This window comes from Rhinocladiella mackenziei, assembly GCF_000835555.1.
Source record: "Rhinocladiella mackenziei CBS 650.93 unplaced genomic scaffold supercont1.4, whole genome shotgun sequence".
Taxonomy (NCBI): domain Eukaryota; kingdom Fungi; phylum Ascomycota; class Eurotiomycetes; order Chaetothyriales; family Herpotrichiellaceae; genus Rhinocladiella; species Rhinocladiella mackenziei.
Window position 1 is genome coordinate 3,028,612 of NW_013550601.1, and position 19,534 is coordinate 3,048,145.

The 19,534-nt window shown below is 50.1% G+C and overlaps 6 protein-coding genes across 6 annotated transcripts; 3 read left to right on the top strand and 3 right to left on the bottom strand.

Annotated features, from left to right (window-relative positions):
• Nucleotides 1-486: 486 nt before the first annotated feature.
• On the bottom strand, nt 487-1,083 carry Z518_06217 (uncharacterized protein; the record flags this gene model as incomplete). The annotated part of the gene is made up of 2 exons (XM_013417027.1): nt 487-906; nt 994-1,083. The coding sequence occupies 2 exons, from the start codon at nt 1,081-1,083 to the stop codon at nt 487-489; spliced, it is 510 nt and encodes a 169-aa protein (XP_013272481.1).
• Nucleotides 1,084-2,521: 1,438 nt separating this feature from the next.
• Z518_06218 (uncharacterized protein) lies at nt 2,522-4,211 on the top strand (the record flags this gene model as incomplete). The annotated part of the gene is made up of 2 exons (XM_013417028.1): nt 2,522-3,196; nt 3,261-4,211. 2 exons carry the CDS (start codon nt 2,522-2,524, stop codon nt 4,209-4,211), a joined length of 1,626 nt encoding a protein of 541 aa, XP_013272482.1.
• A 3,472-nt stretch (nt 4,212-7,683) lies between these two features.
• On the bottom strand, nt 7,684-9,467 carry Z518_06219 (uncharacterized protein; the record flags this gene model as incomplete). Its single annotated transcript, XM_013417029.1, has 4 exons — nt 7,684-8,671; nt 8,724-9,025; nt 9,073-9,322; nt 9,421-9,467. 4 exons carry the CDS (start codon nt 9,465-9,467, stop codon nt 7,684-7,686), a joined length of 1,587 nt encoding a protein of 528 aa, XP_013272483.1.
• Nucleotides 9,468-11,032: 1,565 nt separating this feature from the next.
• Z518_06220 (6-phosphogluconate dehydrogenase (decarboxylating)) lies at nt 11,033-12,649 on the bottom strand (the record flags this gene model as incomplete). The annotated part of the gene is made up of 3 exons (XM_013417030.1): nt 11,033-11,809; nt 11,864-12,547; nt 12,608-12,649. The coding sequence occupies 3 exons, from the start codon at nt 12,647-12,649 to the stop codon at nt 11,033-11,035; spliced, it is 1,503 nt and encodes a 500-aa protein (XP_013272484.1).
• A 603-nt stretch (nt 12,650-13,252) lies between these two features.
• Z518_06221 (uncharacterized protein) lies at nt 13,253-15,925 on the top strand (the record flags this gene model as incomplete). The annotated part of the gene is made up of 4 exons (XM_013417031.1): nt 13,253-13,425; nt 13,483-14,731; nt 14,801-15,288; nt 15,397-15,925. 4 exons carry the CDS (start codon nt 13,253-13,255, stop codon nt 15,923-15,925), a joined length of 2,439 nt encoding a protein of 812 aa, XP_013272485.1.
• A 332-nt stretch (nt 15,926-16,257) lies between these two features.
• On the top strand, nt 16,258-17,763 carry Z518_06222 (uncharacterized protein; the record flags this gene model as incomplete). The annotated part of the gene is made up of 2 exons (XM_013417032.1): nt 16,258-16,660; nt 16,847-17,763. 2 exons carry the CDS (start codon nt 16,258-16,260, stop codon nt 17,761-17,763), a joined length of 1,320 nt encoding a protein of 439 aa, XP_013272486.1.
• Between the last annotated feature and the right edge of the window lie 1,771 nt (nt 17,764-19,534).

Here is a 19,534-nt window from a genome sequence, read left to right on the forward strand (position 1 = left end):
TGCCAAATCTTTCAAGCACTTCTGCGACGTGCACTGCTGCCACATTTTCCAGTCTACCGGTCTCTGCATCCTCGGTCACTTTTCCAGACCTCGCTCACAGATTGCCAGTCGGTAGCCTGTCGGTTAAGCGGGCTCGGGAACTTAGTCCAGATGTACTAGCATATATTATTCGGGGGCGCTCGAGAGCTCCCTGGACTTTCCAGCTCTAGGACCGAAAGACACAGACGCGTGGCGGTATTAACCCATGCTGGGGGCTGCGCGCGCAGAGAGGCTAGGCTGTACGTCGGCGGCTCTTAACGGGCTTGTGTGTACGATGCGTCAACCGACCTTGAGGTTCCCGCGTCACACGGTGGAACTACGATACAGTGTTGACAACTCAAGATGACCGGAGGATTTGTCGATGGAAGTGGTCATGTAGAGAAGATCCCACAGGGAGCATAACAACAAACCAAAACACATTGAACCTTTCCACTTTTCTTTTCTATTCTACAACTTAGCGCTCGGCTCTATGAACTTGATACTCGCTTTATTATGCTCCGCGACCGACAGTAACCTCCCACTTTTCTTATCCTTCATCTGCCCGCGGATCGTCGCCAACCTCTCCCCCTGCTGCAACACCTCACACTCAATCAACAGCTCCATATCCGCACGCACAGGCCGGAGAAACGTGATGCCCAACGTTCTTGAGACTCCGCCGAAAATCCAGAAATCTCTTCTAGCCAACGGCGCCGCGGTCATCGTCGTACACATATCGTAGATCATCGCGATCGCCCCGCCATGCATGTTGCCCATGCGATTTGTGAATTCGGGCGCAGCTTTCATGGTGAAGATAGCTGTTGTCTTTTCAGGTGTAGATGTAGCGGAGACTATCTGGATGTGATTGCGCATGAAGTTCTCGTCGATGCCCTATACATGGAGAAGGACAAGTCTCTTGTCAGTGCCGTTGTGGTGGCTGACTATTTGAAGGATATCTTGGATTGGGACAGTGCTCACTTTATAAGAGTCCAGAGCAGAATTTCGGTAGGAGTCGATATACGCTTGAATCCGCCCTTTCGGGTCCTCAACATCGACGGCAAAGGCCATGCCAGGCGTTTTTAGCAGGTTGGTCGTGTACCGTGGTGGCTTTGGCGTGACTCCCCCCATCCTGATGGTGCTGAATAGGTGCTCAGTTCACTTCGAGGAAGCATGAGTTTGCTTCCTTCTTTTCGATTTCCCTCTCATTCGACTTTGATGAGCATCCAAACGAGGCTGACATCAGCGGGCCAGGGGATTTCAACAGCACCGAGCCCACCAGCCGCAGAAGGGTGGAGGTGGAGTTGGTACCGAGGTTCATTGGCGATAACCAAATTGTCGAAAGTAAATAATGCGGGATAGACCCCCCAAATGACGAAAACATATTTCGATGCAGATCGACGCTGGAATCAAGCAGAGGTTCTAGTTAAGAGATTAGGCAAAAGCTGTAGGCTGCAACAGAAATTCAGAAATGATCCCGGCAGTATTTGTGGTACTGCAAGGCGATTGAGTCTGAATTGAGCGTCAGGTTTACATTCTACATCAACGGACCTGTTAGAATGGCTCATGGTGAAATCGTAGCGATATGAAGACATGGGAGCTGGGCAATGATCTAAACGAAAGCGAACTCCTCGAGCAGTTCATGTTGTGCCATAAGGTTAGAATCCAAAACTGATACGGCTTTAGGGAGATCGGTGGTCCCTGAACTGAATAAGAGGCACGCAGTGGTAGATCTGGCCACAGATTCATCATCAAAGCGGACCCATTCCTTCGTCCCCCATTTTCTTCAGTGTTTTCCACGACTGTCAAAAGCCTCGGAGAAGCTTGTTGTGATGACCGGCCCCACTCCAGAATTCTATCATCTGAAATGCTACACGCTTTGGCGGCAGGAAGAATGTTGTTGTACGTTCGGGTTTGACGATGAGGAGTTTTTCTTTGGATGTTTTCGGGTGGTGGATGAATTTCATGCTCTGTATACCCACCTGATACCGAGCGTTGATCGACTCGATACAAATGTAACCAGAAGAGGCAATCTTACATGAAAGCTCGAGCAATAGGATTGAAGCTGGTCAGCTTCAGCAAATTAGAGGCACCTAGTAGGAGGCGTCTGACGAGAATGGATTTCCAAATCCCCCCAAACCCCGAGTAGAAATCTCCGAAATCCTAGCCGTCAGACCACTTTAATTTCATTCAAGGTCACTTATTACCAATGATAATTTCTATCAGTCTCCCAATTCCGAGACCAATTCGAATTGCACGTTGGAATTTTAGCGCCACCCATGGTCCTCAACTTTAGTCGCAAATCTCTTGAAGCCCAAAGTTGAAGAGAAGTCCGCAGTTTGGACAAGAATCGCATGCCGGACCGGCAGTCTTCCAGGCTACAAACCCCCTCCTCTTCGACCTTGGCTCTGTATGGCTGATGCATAGGGTCTTCTTTCAACATGGCCTGAAGCATAACTTTCCCATCTCGAAGCTCCCCAGTCTTCGATCACGTTCCCCAACCTGGTCCATGCGCACATTCCACGGAGGCAAAGATGACCAAAAAGATGGCACGATTGAAAAGGACGCGAAGGACAGGCGTGCACAAATTCTTGTACCCCGTGCGAGATTTCTAGATCTCGCAGAACCCCCTGCGGAAGCGAAAGTGGGTCATGGCATATCCTTACAACCCTCAGGTCAGGTATCCGGACTATCTGATCAGACACTGACGGTGGACAATGTGGATCAAGCCGCAACTACAACGACGCCAAACGAGACTTTCAACCGAGCCACTGCGGAGGTCAACCCCGGCGAAGAGGAGGACAACTTGCGTCCAGTACGAGGACGAAAATATCTGAGGGAAATAAAGTTACCAAAACGGTTCCCAAAACTCCTCGAGGTAAAAAGGAAACTTGGACGGGCCTATCCATTTTCACGTGTGAGGCATGTCGTCTCAACGGAGCTTCTCACTGAGGAGTTGAGATGGGTTTCAAGATACACGCCACATCCAGATGCCATCCGCAATATCCTCAGAATCCTTATCCAGGATCGAAAAGTCAAGCCCACTTCCGACCACTACGAGGCTTTGATTCTAGGGAACTGTTTTCCGGAGCATGGTTCAGCGGATAATGTCAAGGTCATCTTGCAGGAAATGGAAAGAGAAGGCATTCCAATTGAAGCGCATGTGTGTGGTGCTGTGTTAATGGTAAGTACGATGGATTACGCATTCAATTTGTCCGTCATTGCCTACTGGACTCACCACAATCCAGGTCCTCACAGTCCACCCAGACACACAACTTCGAACCAGCATCCTACAAAGATTGTCACAACTACAGACATTTTCCGCAGATGAATACGCAGAACTGAGTATCGCAGCCATGATTCGCGAAGACCAACTCGAAATGGCGACTGTACAGCTGGAGAGGCTGCAAAAAGAAAACAGAAATATCGGGAAGTGGACATGGATTATGTATATCCACGCGGTCTGTGACCGCCATGATTTCGATGCCCTCCTTCAGCTCCTGTACCGGCTGTCGGACTCTCGCTTTCTGTTCCCCCGTCCAACGCTTCTTCACCTCCTCGTCACTGCGAGTGAGAATGGTAATATGGACGTCACCAAATGGGTCTGGCATGGCTATGTCGAAGGCATGCATATTATTCCCAACGAGGCGATATGTATGAGTGTCCTACGGCTTGCTGCGGACAACAGAGACCTAAACCTGGCAGAATCAGTGGGTCTAGTATTGCAGAGTGTTGCCGGGGATACAATGACCATTCCGCCCAGTCTGATGGACCTACCCCAGAGGTCGACCCAGTGGACGTACAAGAAAATCAAAGACGAAAAGAACAGCTTGACATTCGATTCACCGGACCTTCTCGAGTTTCCAACCGGATCCCATCCTCCTTCATCAAATCAAGACACAGACGCAGAGAACAATCCGATATCCGACATCTCATCTGAATCATTGGCCGTGGCTTTCTCCACCCCTCCTGCCCTCCGACCTGCAGCATTGACAGCACCACGCCGACCGCCGACAGAAGCGCTCAGGATCTTCGCAGACCTCGGCATTGACGCCCAAAAGCTCACTGCGCCTCTCAGGACCGATAAACGAGGCCGTGGCAATTTATTCCCGCTGTTCAGGAAGGAAACCGGGCTTCGAGGCGCGAGATTCGATCCGCGACTCGCGTTAATGGAGACCTGGGATTGGAAGAAGAAGTGATTGAGTTCCGTTATTTTGAGAGAAGATCCGTGTCCGGATTTCCGTGAGTATAATGTCTGAACGCGGGTTATTCAAGTCCAAGAGGTTCGAGTGCGATGGACCATGCATATGTTATATTACTATGGCTTGGAATGCATGATTAGGCCCGGCCCGAGCCAAATGAAGACACTTGTTCCCATCATCTGGCGAAGTTGCCTCCAAACACCCAATATTGCCTTCTTACGCCCCTTATACTAATATCAGTACAACTACGGTCCCTCTCCCCATCTTTTCCTCCTTGACGTGCTGCCTCTTCCCATTGGTCCGTTTTCCTTCATTCACTCATCCATTCTCTCTCCCTCCGTGGCAGGCAGGAACACATCGACCACCCACAGCACCTGTGTCGGGTTGTAGCTCAGATCCAAAATACCCGTGTTGACGAAGAGGGTTTCCTCGCCAGGCCGTGGATCTGTCGCGTCCACGTACACGCCCATCTGGTTGATTCGTGTCTCGTAGTGTGGAAGGTTGATTGGGACATCATGATGCGATTGGACTGACGAGGCTGTGGATATAGGTTCAGCCTGTCTTCTCGTCGGTATCCCACGCTCTCTTGATCGCTCCCCACGCTTCATGTATGTGTCTGAAATCTGGTACGGGATTCTCGGGTCCCGACACTCTACTTTCATCCGTCCTTCCGTCTCCATCCTCTCCATGCCCATTTGCGCGAGTGTGGGCGTGGATATGAGTGTGGTCGTGAATTTAACCGATCCGCGTCACTTCATACGCGAAAGCCCGATTGTAAAACTCAGGCGTATACACGTTTAGCCCCGCACAATTAGGTAACGCGAACCATCCGATTCCTTCCATGAGATATCGGATACTTTTCTTCCTGGCAGATTGACAGGCGTACATATCGCGGATCCCCCGAGCATGCTCCCCGAGTACTTGCTCCATGAAGTATGTAAGTTGGGCGGATCAATTTCGCGGGGGGCGGTTTGTGGTGGGGTCGCCACTGTGTGGGGGCACGTCGGTGATGTTGTTTGGGGGAGGGGGGGTTGCCTTGAGACGAGGTGTCTAAGAGGATGAGGTTACGGGCTTTGATCGTTTTGCCACCCGATTTTGAAGTCATGATTCTCTTTTGCTGATCAATTTATGCTTTATCGTCTGCCCCCGGTCTTTTTCCTTTCTCGAGGACTACAAGGGCATCACGGAGACGAAACAACTCCAAATTGATGTGACTAGAAGTGAAGTGCAAGGAAGACTCTCTTAGGGTGAACGTTGGAGCGATGACATGCCGTACGAGCAGATGTGCCAGCTCCAGTCTACCAATCACATGCGAAGAGGACTCACAAGGCTGCAGCGGAGTTTGGAAGTTGAGGCGCTGAACTCCAACATGACTAGTTATCTTCAGATCTCTAAAAACATCGATTGTTTTCTCATGAGGATATCGTTTGCTGGGAATAAAGATGGATTCAACTGACAGGTTTTCGGGTCTTCAGGTTTTCAACTCAGAATAGCTGGCCCAGCATATCACAATGTCACCTGAAGAGCGAGGAACAGGTTCCAATTGAGGCAATGCTCTTCTCGGCACATCCATTCAAGTGCTTCTGTTCCGTTTGAGCGACTAAGGGAGTCATTGTAAAATGATTTGCCACAAGTTGCCTGCACGATTCAGGAGCTAATCCCCGGTAGATATCTCCATTTTGACCTGGTAGCGAGTTCACCGCCGCTGTAATGTCTTTGATAAAATCGTATTCACCGTAATAGCGTTTTGTGGATAATCTGGTCCTTCTCGTCTTTGAGATCTAGGAGCGGAAACTCGAATCTCTGGAACACATCAATGTAATTGAGCTGTGATCGTTACGAGCCACTAGGATTTGCTACACGCGAGTCCGATAGCAGAAAACTGAACCAACCACGGACTGTTCAATACGAGGATCTAGTAATCCGAAGGAGCCTCGAAGATCTGGGCCAGCTTCGTCACCGAAGAGTCGGGCATAGGAGACTGTCTCCACTTCAACGCTTTCACCAAAGGCCACGCATGGGATTGTCAAAGTCGGTCAACGTCAGGTAATCCTCCGCATCGAAAAGATCATTTGCAAGTCGAATATCACCAGGCGCAAGCCCTAGAGATCCCAACCACGCAATAGCTTCGGTCAACTCTTTCATTACCGCAGAACGTAAGGCTCGGCCTCAAACCCAGAAAGTTCCAAGGCTTACTGGCGAGCTCGATGCCGATGTTCCAAGTCTCCTCCTGATAGGTATTGTCCTAAGTCCAGGTCCGGGAGGCGAAGAAAGAAAGCTATAGACGTGAGGCCAGGGGCAATGTCGTTCAAACTCATCATACACGGTACTTGTTCATCGCCCGGAGTCTCGGGGGATTCGAGTACGATGCTTGTCGTGGCCGATGGCGCCCCACGTTAGGAATCTAAGATTGTGGTGCAAGTAAAGAAGACCTAGACCGAGCTCCACAGATCGACAGGAGGGTCAAAGAGATTTGGCGGGAGGGAAACTCGGAGCAGCGAAGCAATAAACAGAAGATTGTATGAATCCCATAAAATGGTTTGCCGTGATTGGCGGAAGCAGCAAGCATCCCCGTAAGAGGATGGGCTGATACAGCATATTGCTGCAAATCCCTAGTACTTAGAGCGCTCCCTTTCTAGCGGCTCCAGCAAGAGCTCAGTCGGTACTACGGTTATTAACCACTCCCATGCTCACGTCCGCATCACCATGAACAACGTGTCTTGAGCCCTGAATTCTCGATCTTGTGCCCGCATCGCGGTTTAATCCGAGTTATCTTTTGGGTTCACATCTCGTGTCTGGAGGAGAATCATGTCTCTGCTTTCGTTGACAAAAGGAGTTGTGAGCTTGCACTTCAGGGTACCCAAGATCTGACATTTACACTACGACAAGATGTGATCGTAGATCGAATTGGCTAGAGCTGCTGAAACGGCATGAAACGATATGATACGGAAGACCTGTGTAGTCAGTAAAGTGGCGCTCTGCACAGAAGACAAGGAAATTGATCGCAAAGACGAGATCGGATCGTATATAGTAATGTATCACAAGGTTACACCGCATAAAGGGGAGAGAGCCGTCTTGCCCTGTCCTCAGAATGATATGTTCACTTGAAACAAGCAGAAGCTGGATTGTCCATAGATTGGACTGGAATGTATGGCAACTTGACCACGGCGCGAAAACTAGACAGTCGGCCATCCACGAGATATCCAGAATCGAACCATTTCATTTTTCCTCCACACGGTATTCGCTGCTCCAGATCAAAGCATCACCATCCAAAGTCTAGCGCAATCACCCATGCGGTAATGTCTCTGAAAACTTTGACCGAAAGCGCCTTAGCAGATACGACAAAGCCTCTTTGGTAGGCGAACACCTCCAAAAGTCCCCGACTCTTCCGCATGCAAGCAACCTATTCGCCACAACTCAAATCCAGTCGCTAATGATACAACTTCCGAAGACCAAAGATATGCAGTCGCTAACCGGCATGTTCCACAATCTCGCTCACCAGGGCTCCATTCTTGACCACACTCCTTATTTGTTCAGGGAAAGGCAATTCTTTGCTGTCTTCGTCCGAGTCGTCTTTAGGGGGCAATACAACATTGATAGCGCTGCATTTGCTCGTGAAAATTTCAGTGCCCAGGCTCTCATTTGACAGGTATATTTGAGCACCATCGACTTGATCCAGGAGAATTGTCGGCACCACACCATCAACTTGAACTTGAAACTTGGGCGCTTTGATGACGTCCAAGCTCGAGACCAAAGAATCAATCAGAATTGACAGACCGGTACAATTATCGATGGATATCGCATTAGCCTTTCCGTTGACCTTCAAGATGCATTTGTTGCATTTCGAAATCAAAATACTGTGGTTGAGCTCGGCTGGAATCTCAATGACTTCGGATTGTGTGTTTTCAAAGTTCTCAACGATCCACTTGTTTCCGTCAAGTTCTTTCCTCCCGGGTTTCTTAGACCTCATGCTTTCCGGTTTCTTGTTGGGCAGTGGAGATTTGCCTCGTCCAGAAGATGTAACCGAAGTTTGAGAACCTGATCGTGCCGGTACTGTGGAGCTAGCTCTCAGAGAGGGATTCTTGTGTGTCATTTCCGACTTGTCGACTTTTCGCAATCCCGCAGTGATAGCAGAGCCTTGATTTAGTTGATTGAATACCGCAGACATGTCTCCACCCGGTGCAGCACCACCCGATGGTGGTAGAGGAGGAGCAGGCGGTCCGTCATCATCGAACTTCGGCAAAGGAGGTGGTGGCGGCGGAGGAGCAGGACCGACACCTACCCCGGGGGCTTTGGGAGTCGCTACACCAGCTTGTATTTGATTCAGAGCCTCGAGAGCATCGATTCCATCTTTGGTGTTCCATGTGAGACCAGTCGGGAAGTATTCTTTGACATAAGCAACCAGTGACCGGAATATCTTGTAGTAGGCCTGGATGTATTCGATATGTGACTTGTCCCTGATCCACGGTCAGTCCTCGAACGGTCGTAAGGTCGTCCAACGGCACATACTTGTCCTTATACTCTTTCAGGATCTTGTTCCCATAATATTGAGCACCTCCGAGGGTATCGGTTACAAACTCTGCCGGTCTCTTCTCAACAATCCAGCCGAGAGCGACAATGCCTTCTGAGACGGCGCTAAGGTGCGTGAAGAAGGGAGAGGGACGATTGGCTTCTCGGATTTCATCCACGGCCGAGGTATGCCGGTGTAGCTCTGTCATCAACTCCGGAGGCTGCGGATCGGGCTTTCTGGCCTTTGAGGCCACGAGGAGATAAGTGCGTTCGGCCTCGAATGCTTCTTTGACGGCTTTGGCCTGCAATGTCTTAGTGAGGTATTGAGACAAGCTCATGTCGACCAAACCTGTTCTTCTACCAGACCACCAATCTTCCCACTAGCTTCTGTGAAAGCCACGATATCTTCCTCAATGATCTGGTCGAAGGCTTCCACGGACCTGGGTAAAGGCTCTGGAGGAGGAGCAGCCTGTTCAGGGGTTTGAGCGAGAATGGTTGGAGTCGCCGCCGCCGCCGCCGCCACTCCATTAGTAGTCACTCCAGGGCCGTCTATAGAAGTGGCAATATCCTCAAGCCGTGAAGTAGCGGCTTCGAGTCTACTCAGGCAGAGCAATTAGCAGGCTTGAAGCAGATGTGACAGGCGCCCATTGCGACGGGACTAAGTTGGGAGAGAGTTTGAAAGACGGCGAGGACGGACCTTTTGATCAGAGTGGTAAAATTGTGCATATTGCCCTGGGAAGCCATTTTGAAAGGCTGATTTTTCCAAAGATGAGTTTCAAGAATCTTACGTGCTTCAATGTCCCAATTCGGCAGTAGAAGAAGCCCAGGGAAACAGCCTCAAAATGCCAAGATTGCATTCGACTCGCAAATGCTGTGAAGTAGTGACTTCAGAGGAACATACAGCATTACTTCTCACACGATCGTATTACGCCAAATTCGTCATGAGTAAACCACAAGGTGAGCTGCCGGAGATGTCCTCAGCTTCCTGTATGAGGTCTTTCTCCTCATACATTGCTTCCATGCACTGCGCCACAGGTGAACATATATCCTTGGAAGGCAGATTCCGTCTCTTGATACTGATCGGTTTTCGTCCCATACCTCCTTGCTGTCAAATAGAAAATGAGCCACATCCAGAGAAGTGATGCGATAGCAGACAGCCTGAAATAACCCTGAAGAACTCGCAAAGTCCACGGCAGTCATGGCTACGCCAAGCAAGGATGAAGCATTGGTTGAGATTCATACAGTCTCGCGCAATTATCGAGATACTTGAAGGTAAGGTGCCCTGAACTGTTGGAGGGGTCTTTACTCGCTACCTAGTTTAACACATAGTCTGGACGCTCTTTCTAGTCGTTATGGTTCTTCTATTACCATCACAAGACCATCAACGCTTTTCCAACGAGTCGTTTCTTGCCCAGTATTGTCGACACGAGCGAAGGTACGAAGAAGTGTCCCTGGGATGTCGGAGATCGTGTCCTTTCTATCTTCCATCAAATCCGCCTTACAGGGCAAATTGCTCAAAAAGATATGTCGTACGGACTTGGTCAAGGCGCCTGAGTATCTGAATGATGAGGAGACATCTACTTTGTCTTATCGCGGGAGTTACGGCGTGGGTAGCCATCAATGGGATAAGATCCCCGAACCAGTCCAGTGGAAAAAAGGAAACTGTCTTGCTATAAGGAACAAGGAGGGTCTCGATCAGCGGATTACAATTTGCACATGCTGGAAATGCTGAGGCATAGTGTCGACATATTACTAGCTAGAGGAATGTAGCAATCATAACGTCCTCCGATGCTGATCTCACGCGCGCAAATCTTTGGGGCCCACGCAAACTATCGAACCAATCCCAATTGGCAAGAGACTGTCATGCCACTTACCAATCACAATGGCGCCACTATCATTCTCGACGATGGCGGTGCCCAATCCTTGTGGAAGTCTTTCGACTGAATAGCTTTTAGAAGGGCTGATCAAACTATATCGGCGATCTATCTAGAAAAGGGAAACAAACCAGGAGAAGCGCCTCAGTGCGAATGTTCTAGCTCTCAGGAGAAATGTCACATTGAAAGGACTCACCAATAGCCCAAGAGACCGATCCGAGGAGATGATTTGTTTCTATGAGGGTCACCAAACCAAGCCGGGTGCAGATAAAGTTTTTTCCATTCGACGAGGCAAAGGACGCTTTTCAGAACGTGTTTGTGGGAGGTCATTTCGAGAAGGTCGTTCTCAGAGTGAAAACTGGATGACAGTTGCTGAGGTAATAGGCTTGACGCATTGCCTGGTATTCTGCACAATTCTAGACGAGAGAAGAGAAATCATTGTGACCAGTGGCTGTGGTGTTTGCCCTTGGCCATGTACCCGTTCTGCTCTCCTTTCAGCTCATACCCGTGAGCCCCGAAGGCATCTAGTTGTGCTTCCATGAAACTGGTCGGAAGGTTGGTGGATCCGGAATACTTCAGATATTCTAAACTGGCACCAAGAGCTGGTAAATGAGCATCCACTTCCAGACCTTTGAGGACGACAGTTTTGAGAGATGGCCAGCATCGCCGGAGTTCACTGCATATTTCCGTTCCCAATAAGGGATGTTGACCCGGGCTTCTCGCGTAGTGTCGTTCGAATAGATCGGTGATGTCGTCAGATTTGATAATGCATCCCGCTCTCCAGATTCGAACAACTTGCTCCAGATCGATCCCCCAGCCCTGCCGCTCTGATGCCTGCCGCAATAGGTCCAGGCCTTGGATGAAGCAGAGAAGAACAGTGGCGTAGACAGCCTTCCGGAGGTCTTCCAGGAAGCTTTGCCTCTGGTTCCTATCCAGGATGATTTTCCCCGGCGACACGGCACCTAGAGAGTTTCCGACTTGCCGTCTTTGCCCAACATTAGCAGATGCCAGCCGCAAATAATGCGCCGCAGTGAGACTCGGAGCAGGGACATGGGAAGATACAGCTTCCAGGTTCGCCCACACTCCTGTTCCCTCAGAATCATTGGCATCCTGGACCACGGCATCTCCGATATCATGAAGCAGAAAACCATTTCCGTCTTCGTTCCTCGTACGGCAGATCGGTCCACTGATAGCAACGAGGAAATTGTTTCTCTGGCACGTTTTTCAGGAAGTGTGGCCAAGGGAAGGAGCGATCAGTTGACTTACCAACTCTCCTTTCTCATTCCAGCTCTCGAAAACGTCTCCAATCTCGTCGCCAGTCATCCTCAAACACGAGTCCATGATCTCCCATGCCTCACATAGGACCGACATGACTCCATGTTCAATCCCATTATGGATCATTTTAACATAATGACCGCTTCCTCCGGTACCAATTTTGGTGACACAGGGTCTTCCGAGTTCATCTTTGGCGGCAATTTTGGTCAACAATGGCATCAGTCGATCGAGTGCCCATTCATCTCCACTGGGCATCAGAGATGGTCCATGACGAGCACCATTGAACCCCCCTGAAACTCCCATTCCAATATAGGACACGCCTCTGGGTTGGAGGAATGCCTGGCGCTTCTGCGTTACATGAAAGTTCTCGTTGGATCCATCAATCACCACATCCCCTTTTCTGAGATAGGGTTCCAGTGTCCGTACAACACGATCTCCAGGAGGACCGTGAGGAAGGCTGAACAGGAAGATTTTGGGGGAGCCCAAGCTTTGACACAATGTCTCATAATCCTTACACGCATGTACTCTGTCCCCCAATCCTGCCTTGTTGGCCTTTTCGACTGCGAGCTGCATGCTCGTTTCTGAGCGGTCGTATATGGATACATCAACTCCAGCATGTTCAGCGAACAAAAGAGACAACATGCTACCCATCACCCCAGTGCCAATGACACCAATCTAGCGATGACGACCTTTTCAGCGACTTTCAAATGTACATCTTGGTTTTGGAGGACCTACCTTGGTAATTTCCAATGATTGAAGCGGCCCCACAGAACCCATGATTCTTATGCAAAGGTCTCAACTGCTTCAGAAATAATGAACTGTCCGTCAGTAGGGCTTTCTGAACACCACCACCATATCTCGACTTCATCTTGATGTTTAAATACATTTTGACAGTGAGCAAGGCTGAATATCGCCTGACCTTTGAGGGAGATTCGCCGGTTGTTGAAGAAGTTGACAGTCGCCCTGTCTCCCTCTCCCCCTGTCCCCCTGGCGGCCTCCCGTCCGGCACCCCCACACAATTCAGCCGAGACGAGTTTAGAGGTTGCATAGTGAGGTTCTCTGTCCCCGTGCATCTACCGGGTGAGCGGTTTGGTTCCCGGTATTGCCAACAAATCGCGGAACCTGGAGGGCCTGCCTCACCGTGTTCAAGGTTTCGTTAGGCTCGATCAACTGGACTGGCCTGTACCCAATTAACTACCACTTGGATCTTCCGGAGTTGACGCAGACATTTGCGGGGCTTTTCGCGGGTGGGTGGGGGGCCACGAGACGTTCATCAGTTACAAACAAGGTCAGAGTCCACCTTTGATTCTATTCCTCTCCAATTTGGCTTTCCGTGCAAGATCTCTTTGGTTCGGGTTCCACTCTCATTGTCCATCCAAAATGGCTGAAGCTCCAAAGACTGATCGCTCTTCATCGAATGCTGGCCAATCATGTCGGGAATGTCGTCGACGAAAGGGAAAGTGCGATGGCAAAATGCCCGTGTGCTCAGTCTGTCAGCGATACAATCGACATTGTCTCTATGACAAACATAGCAGATCGTCCTTGACAAGGAAGTGAGTATCTTCCTGCGACATTTAACGCGCGACTTTTGAAACTAACCCTCGAGATAGACATCTCACTGAAGTAGAGGAACGTCTGGAGAAAGCGGAAGCTTTACTGAGAACATTTTTCACCGATGCCGAGCTATCGCAAATGCTAGCTCACGGTGTTTCCAACGGGGCCGATGTCAACCCCAAGCTACCCCATAGTTCTGGCTTCCGAACGCAAGCGCCCAATGCTCCTGGCCCATCAGCGACAGGAGATCCATCATTGTCTACCGGTGGCTCTCTCAGCGCGCAGCGCCGGAACGAATCCTTTTCCACCACCGGTGCAGAACAAGACCAAAAGTTTGATTTCGGTCTTGTCGAGTCGCCCACGTCGCGATTCAATGCGCCAGACAATGGCCCTCTTCCTTTTGAAAATCTTCCTTCCGCCGATGATGATTTTGAATGGGACGAAAGAGAATCTTCCTGGACTCTCGCAGATCCAGGAGGTGGTTCTGCGGCCTTTGAAAGCGGTGTAGAAGCCGACATTCCCAAGATCACAGATGGTATGGCGACATTAACCGCCGATGATTCCAATACCGGCTTTCTCGGTTCTGTTTCTGGCGCTGCGCTTCTCCGTGTGATTTGGATGGGTACGACCAACGACGGAGCAGACGACAAGAATGAAATGAAACAAGAACAGCGTACCAGTTGGGAACAACTCTTCAAACATCGCCCAAATGACTATTCATCGCCTTCGCCATGGCTTCGAACACAACCTTTACTTACTCGAGCGGTTGTCGATACGCTCATCGACGCCTATTTTGCGCTATATCATCCCACCTTTCCGATCCTTCATGAACCTTCATTTCGCGAACAATACTCCAAGCTAAACGGTCGACCCGGTGGGAGTACATGGCACATTTTAGCCAACCTCGTTGCGGCACTGGGCTCATTCGTATCTTCCACTTGCTCCGATGACACCCACGCAACGCTCTTCAACGCCGTCAAAGCTAATTTACCCATCGGGTCACTCGAAACAGGCAGTCTCAGTCTGGTCCAGGCATTTGCAATGGCTGCAAACTATTTGCAAAAGAGAAACCGACCAAATAGCGGTTACAACTATGGGGGTATCGCTTTGCGACTGGCTATCTCTCTGGGGTTACATAAAGAGTTCCATGGTTGGAAGACTGCCCCGTTCAAAAAGGAGATACGCAGAAGAGTATGGTGGTCTCTGTGCGTTTTGGACGTTGGCGCCACAGTAACATATGGTCGGCCTTTGAATTGGCCGCAAGTGGGTGTCGAGACGGCTTTTCCGATGAATATCCACGAAAAGGTTGGTTGATACCGGATGACTCTCCTTCGCCCTTGTCCAGCAGCAATGTTGACATGATGTTACCAACAGGATCTCAAACCCAATTCTACCTCCTTTCCAGCCGAAGTAAACGAAACCACAATCTACACCTACATCCGCACCCAATCCCAATATCATCTCCGCACCATGCGAATCTACAACCGACTCATCTCCAACCCGGTCCCCTCCGCAGCGGAACTGATATCACTCGACGACGAACTGATAGAGGGTTGGTTGAAGAGTCTTCCACCCTACTTCGGCGACGATGACTTGCCACGTTCGAGAGAATTCTTACTTGGACATTCGATTGGTCGTTGGCGATTCCGCCTTATGCGAATCGTCATGTACCGCCCTTTCTTGATCCAGTGGGCACAAAACGGTTTCGGCGCCGGTAAATCTCCTGCTTCTCCCTCGCAGGCGTCGACTGCCGAGACTATCGCTACAAATCGATGCTTCAAAGCGGCCGAAGAATGTATATCGGTCATCTTTCGATTTTGGTCGTCGGGAACTCACACCAGGTTGGCCGCCTGGTATGTTTTGTAAGTATCCATTCTGCCCCTTTTATCCTCTTCGCATTCCGAGTGTGGGCTTGTTCGTGACGAATCCTGATACCTACATGAATACTAATCTCTCTTCTGTTGTACCAGATACTTCCTCCTGCAGGCCGCCTTAATCCCAATCCACTGTCTTCGCCGCAATCCGACACACCCCGATTCAGATTCGTGGCGATCCCAAATCTTCACGGCCCTAAGCATAATCAATGCCATGGACAACCTCAACCCCAGCGCGCCCAAGTGCAGAGACATCATTCACCGCCTCTGTGGCGAAGGTCTCCACTCCCATCTTCGATCTCACTCACTGTCTCAAGCTCAACATCCTTCTCGGCAGGAGAACTGGACTGCCTCTGCATTCCCCAACGATGGCCGATTTAGCAACAATGCCTTCCCCTGCTCAACATCTGAATCCGCGGGATCCGGCTCCGGCATCGATCCTTGGATGACGGAAATTGATACCGCGATCGACGGTTATGATATCTACTGTGACCGATTAAGTAATGCTGCCATGGCGGGCATGGGTAGATCGGGTGATGGTCGTGGAGGCACGGGTATTTTCAGCAATGATGGAACGGAGATTGGGACGGGTGTCCAGGACTGGGATTGGGGGCTGATGCTTTGAATGTGACGTGATGAAAAATGATGGATGCATTAATACTAGTAGTTACGATGGATGATGCGGTTTTTCTGTACAATATACCTAACTTACATGACTACTTGGAAACTTTACAATTTCTCGTTCTCCGGGCCACAGATGCCACGGGATCCAAACCAACCAAGCACTATCGGCTTGACTGAAATCGAATTTCATCACGTGTCAGGCTGAACATTGAGATTTTCCGACAAGGCTGAAATCTCATTGTGATTTACTCCTTTCCCTTTTCATCTCCTAGTCTTCCACATCGCACTTTCTAAAAATCAACATTAATCTTTGTAAATATCAGTCCTCCGAACATGAAAGACGCCCATGATAATGAAACGCTTGCATTCGTTACTCTCGGCATGTTCATTATCGGTACGTCGGCAATCCCTCTCCTACCGGGAAGCCTCCAAACACCGACCGGTGGTGCCCACCGATTGACGACGGGAGCAGATAAAATTGAATACCTCGACGGCACGTCTAAAGACAAGGAAAACATAGTCGGCGGCGCGGGGACGTTCGCAGCGCTCGGCGCCCGGCTCGCTGCTGGCATCCAGCATGCCAAACTCGTTAGCTGGATCGTAGATATGGGCTCGGACTTTCCACCGGAATTCCGCAAGTTGATCGAGACATGGAAGACAAGTTGTGTTTTCCGCACAGACCGCACGCGATTGACGACGACAGGGTGGAATGGATATGGACCGGGGGAATTTCGCGGTACGTACATTTGAAATGGAGCAAAGAGATCGTATCCCATACCTAACCTTGCTCTGACCATTCCATATTTTTTCTTGTCGATTGTCTACATTAGGTTTACGTCTACATCTTGTTGGCCGGGTGACGCTGAACGAACTTTGAAAATGAAGCTGTTCATTTGCTGATGGATTTATTGGGGGTACAAAGCATTCAAGTACCTCACGCCCAAGCGAAGACTGGACGAGCATTCACTCGCCGATGAACAAGTGCTGGCACGGTCATTTCACATGGTGTGCTCGCCGACACGGTGTATGGCGTTGGTCAATGGAATTATGGAGCGGCGACGAATGCTTGTCGCAAAGATGAACACGAACCAGAACACCAGTGATGAGTCATTGCGAGTTCGACCATACTTCATTTGGGAACCTGTTCCTGACCTATGCACACCCGAGGAGTTCACTAGGCTCCGCGACGCAGCGCGGCACGTCGACGTGGTGAGTCCGAACGCAGAGGAATTTGCAGCGCTATTTACCTCGAATCCGAAGTGTGTGACAAGGGAAGACATGGTGGCCACGTTCTTTGGTGCCCAAGGCCAGTCATTGGCTCAGCCGGGGTATCTGGGGGATGTTGCTCTAGTGATCCGCGAAGGCGCACAGGGATGTACGACGTACCTAGGAACAGGTGCGGACATACGGCGACCGCTTCATTTACGCGCATACCATCGGGACAGTAAACGCGTCGTCGATCCGACCGGCGGAGGAAATACGTTTCTCGGCGCATTGGCGATTGGGATGACGGGGACTATGTGCCCGAGTCCAAGCGAGATCGAGACCCGTTTGGCAGTATCCAAGGTCCCGGACTCTGGGCTTTCTCAGCAGAGAAGACTTCTCTTTGCACTGATACATGCGACGGTCGCGGCGGGTTATGCAATAGAGCAGACGGGTATGCCTGTGCTGAGTTCGACGTCGACACCGACAGGCGAGGGCGAGGATAACGATACAGATGAGGAAGTGTGGAATGGAGAGGGATATCAAGAGCGGTTTTGGAAATATGTTGAGAGGGAGAGTGTGTATATAGGTAGCCAATTTGATGAGAAGCAAACAATGTCTTCTTCGATTCCTTGATCCAAAGTCCAGATTCGAAAGCATGGAGTTCGTTTATATATTCCCGCAAGATAATGATAGCAATGGCTGCGGAATATGTTTCAATCATTTGAATCTATTTCAGCAGCAGCTCAATCTCAAGCTCAGTGGAGAATGCCGCCATCCTTTCTTTCTGACACTGGGCACGACTTCTCACCATCTCGTCCGATCCCCATTTTTAAATGCTCTGAATCTCCAGACACCCAATATATGCTGTGAATGGTCCATGCTCTTGCCCCTCTCGCAGTTTCTCTTAATGGCGTGAAAGTCACAGGTTGTCAGGTCAAGGATATCTGTCCGGTTTTGGTTTGATGCTTGGTTTGGGTAGGGATGTATTCAGGTGTAGGACACCCTTTCATTCGATCGCTGGGTCCGATTGATTGACTGTTGCTGTTCTCGAAGTGGTTGATCGTGGTGGACCATTTTCCATAGCAGCTAAGACAATCAGGTTTGGGTTGGCCGGTGCAGCTTAGCTTATTGGCCCTTCTCATGCTCGATTATCTGCCTGCTGAAACTACACCGGCATCACGTCAGTCAATCCCCTTTTCTCATCGATCCAAATTCGTTTTGCTTTTTCTTTTTCTTCCTCCCCTTTTTCGGGAGGGGTCCCCGAACCTGTTCTTCTCGCACCGTCCCGAACCCCATATCAAGTCCTCACATTCTTCATCCACGTTCCTTTCTGGCTGGCTGCAAGCCTGAGGGGGAAAGCACTCACTATCGGCTAGGAAAGAATGCACCTTTCTCCGGCATCTTATGCCTATGCTCCGTGATACCCGAGACTCTCCATGCAAACAGTGTACAGGCTGCGATCACGGCGCCCATGATAACGGTGTTGGATTTCCAGTTATGCGGTTGTGCGTACCAACCACCAGCCGGGGACCAGACGTGTTTTGGGTAGGGAATCTTGCCACCGCCGCCCATATTGCTGTCGTTCAAATATTAACGAGATCCGTTCTAGCAAAGGTGAAGTTGGTGTTTCGGAGTCTGGAAGTTGCACGGAGCGGGAGCTCGAAACTAAGTCGAGGTGCAGTTTGATAAGTGAGCTGTGATTGGACGATGGGAAACTTCGTTTTCGGGAAACTTGCCTCTTTAATTTACATACCAGGGGAGGCCAACAGCTCCACGACAATTTGAACACGGGCATGCAATAAGAGGCGGAGACTCAGCACTTGATTTCTAACGCTATCTAAAGTTTCACCACGATTTTACTCGCCGACACACCCCTGCTTTAATCTGTGAACTCCAGCTTGGATATGTTCCAACCGTTTCCCCATGATCTCAAGCTCCGACCAATGGTCAATGCGGCGGGTGAGAAGTTTTCATAAAGCGTCTTGCACAGACCCGCCATTGCAAATCCAGAGCCGTATACTTTGTTCATGATTATCGGAGCTTGGAAATCTCATGGAGGTATCCGTCTTACTATGCTTCACGGTGAGGTTTCCGGAACATTGTCAGGTGGCTGTTTCTCTGAGAGCTGCTTTGACAATGGTGTCGTTCTGAAAGGCAGAGTTCTCTGGTTGCCAGATATGAGGCCCCTGGGGCAAGAGCAACGGCCCATGAGCCGGGCTTGACTTTGGTCACTCCTTCCGCCGACTTACAACACTTCGCCGGCCAAGTCGTTTCCCAGGATTGCTGGCCATTGTTGAATGAAGAGTCCAATTGCTCATCTCAATCCATCTATTGGGTCGATCGCAACGGCATGGTTTTGAACCAGGATCCCTCTAGGCCCGGGCTTTCCGACCTCAGCTGGGCC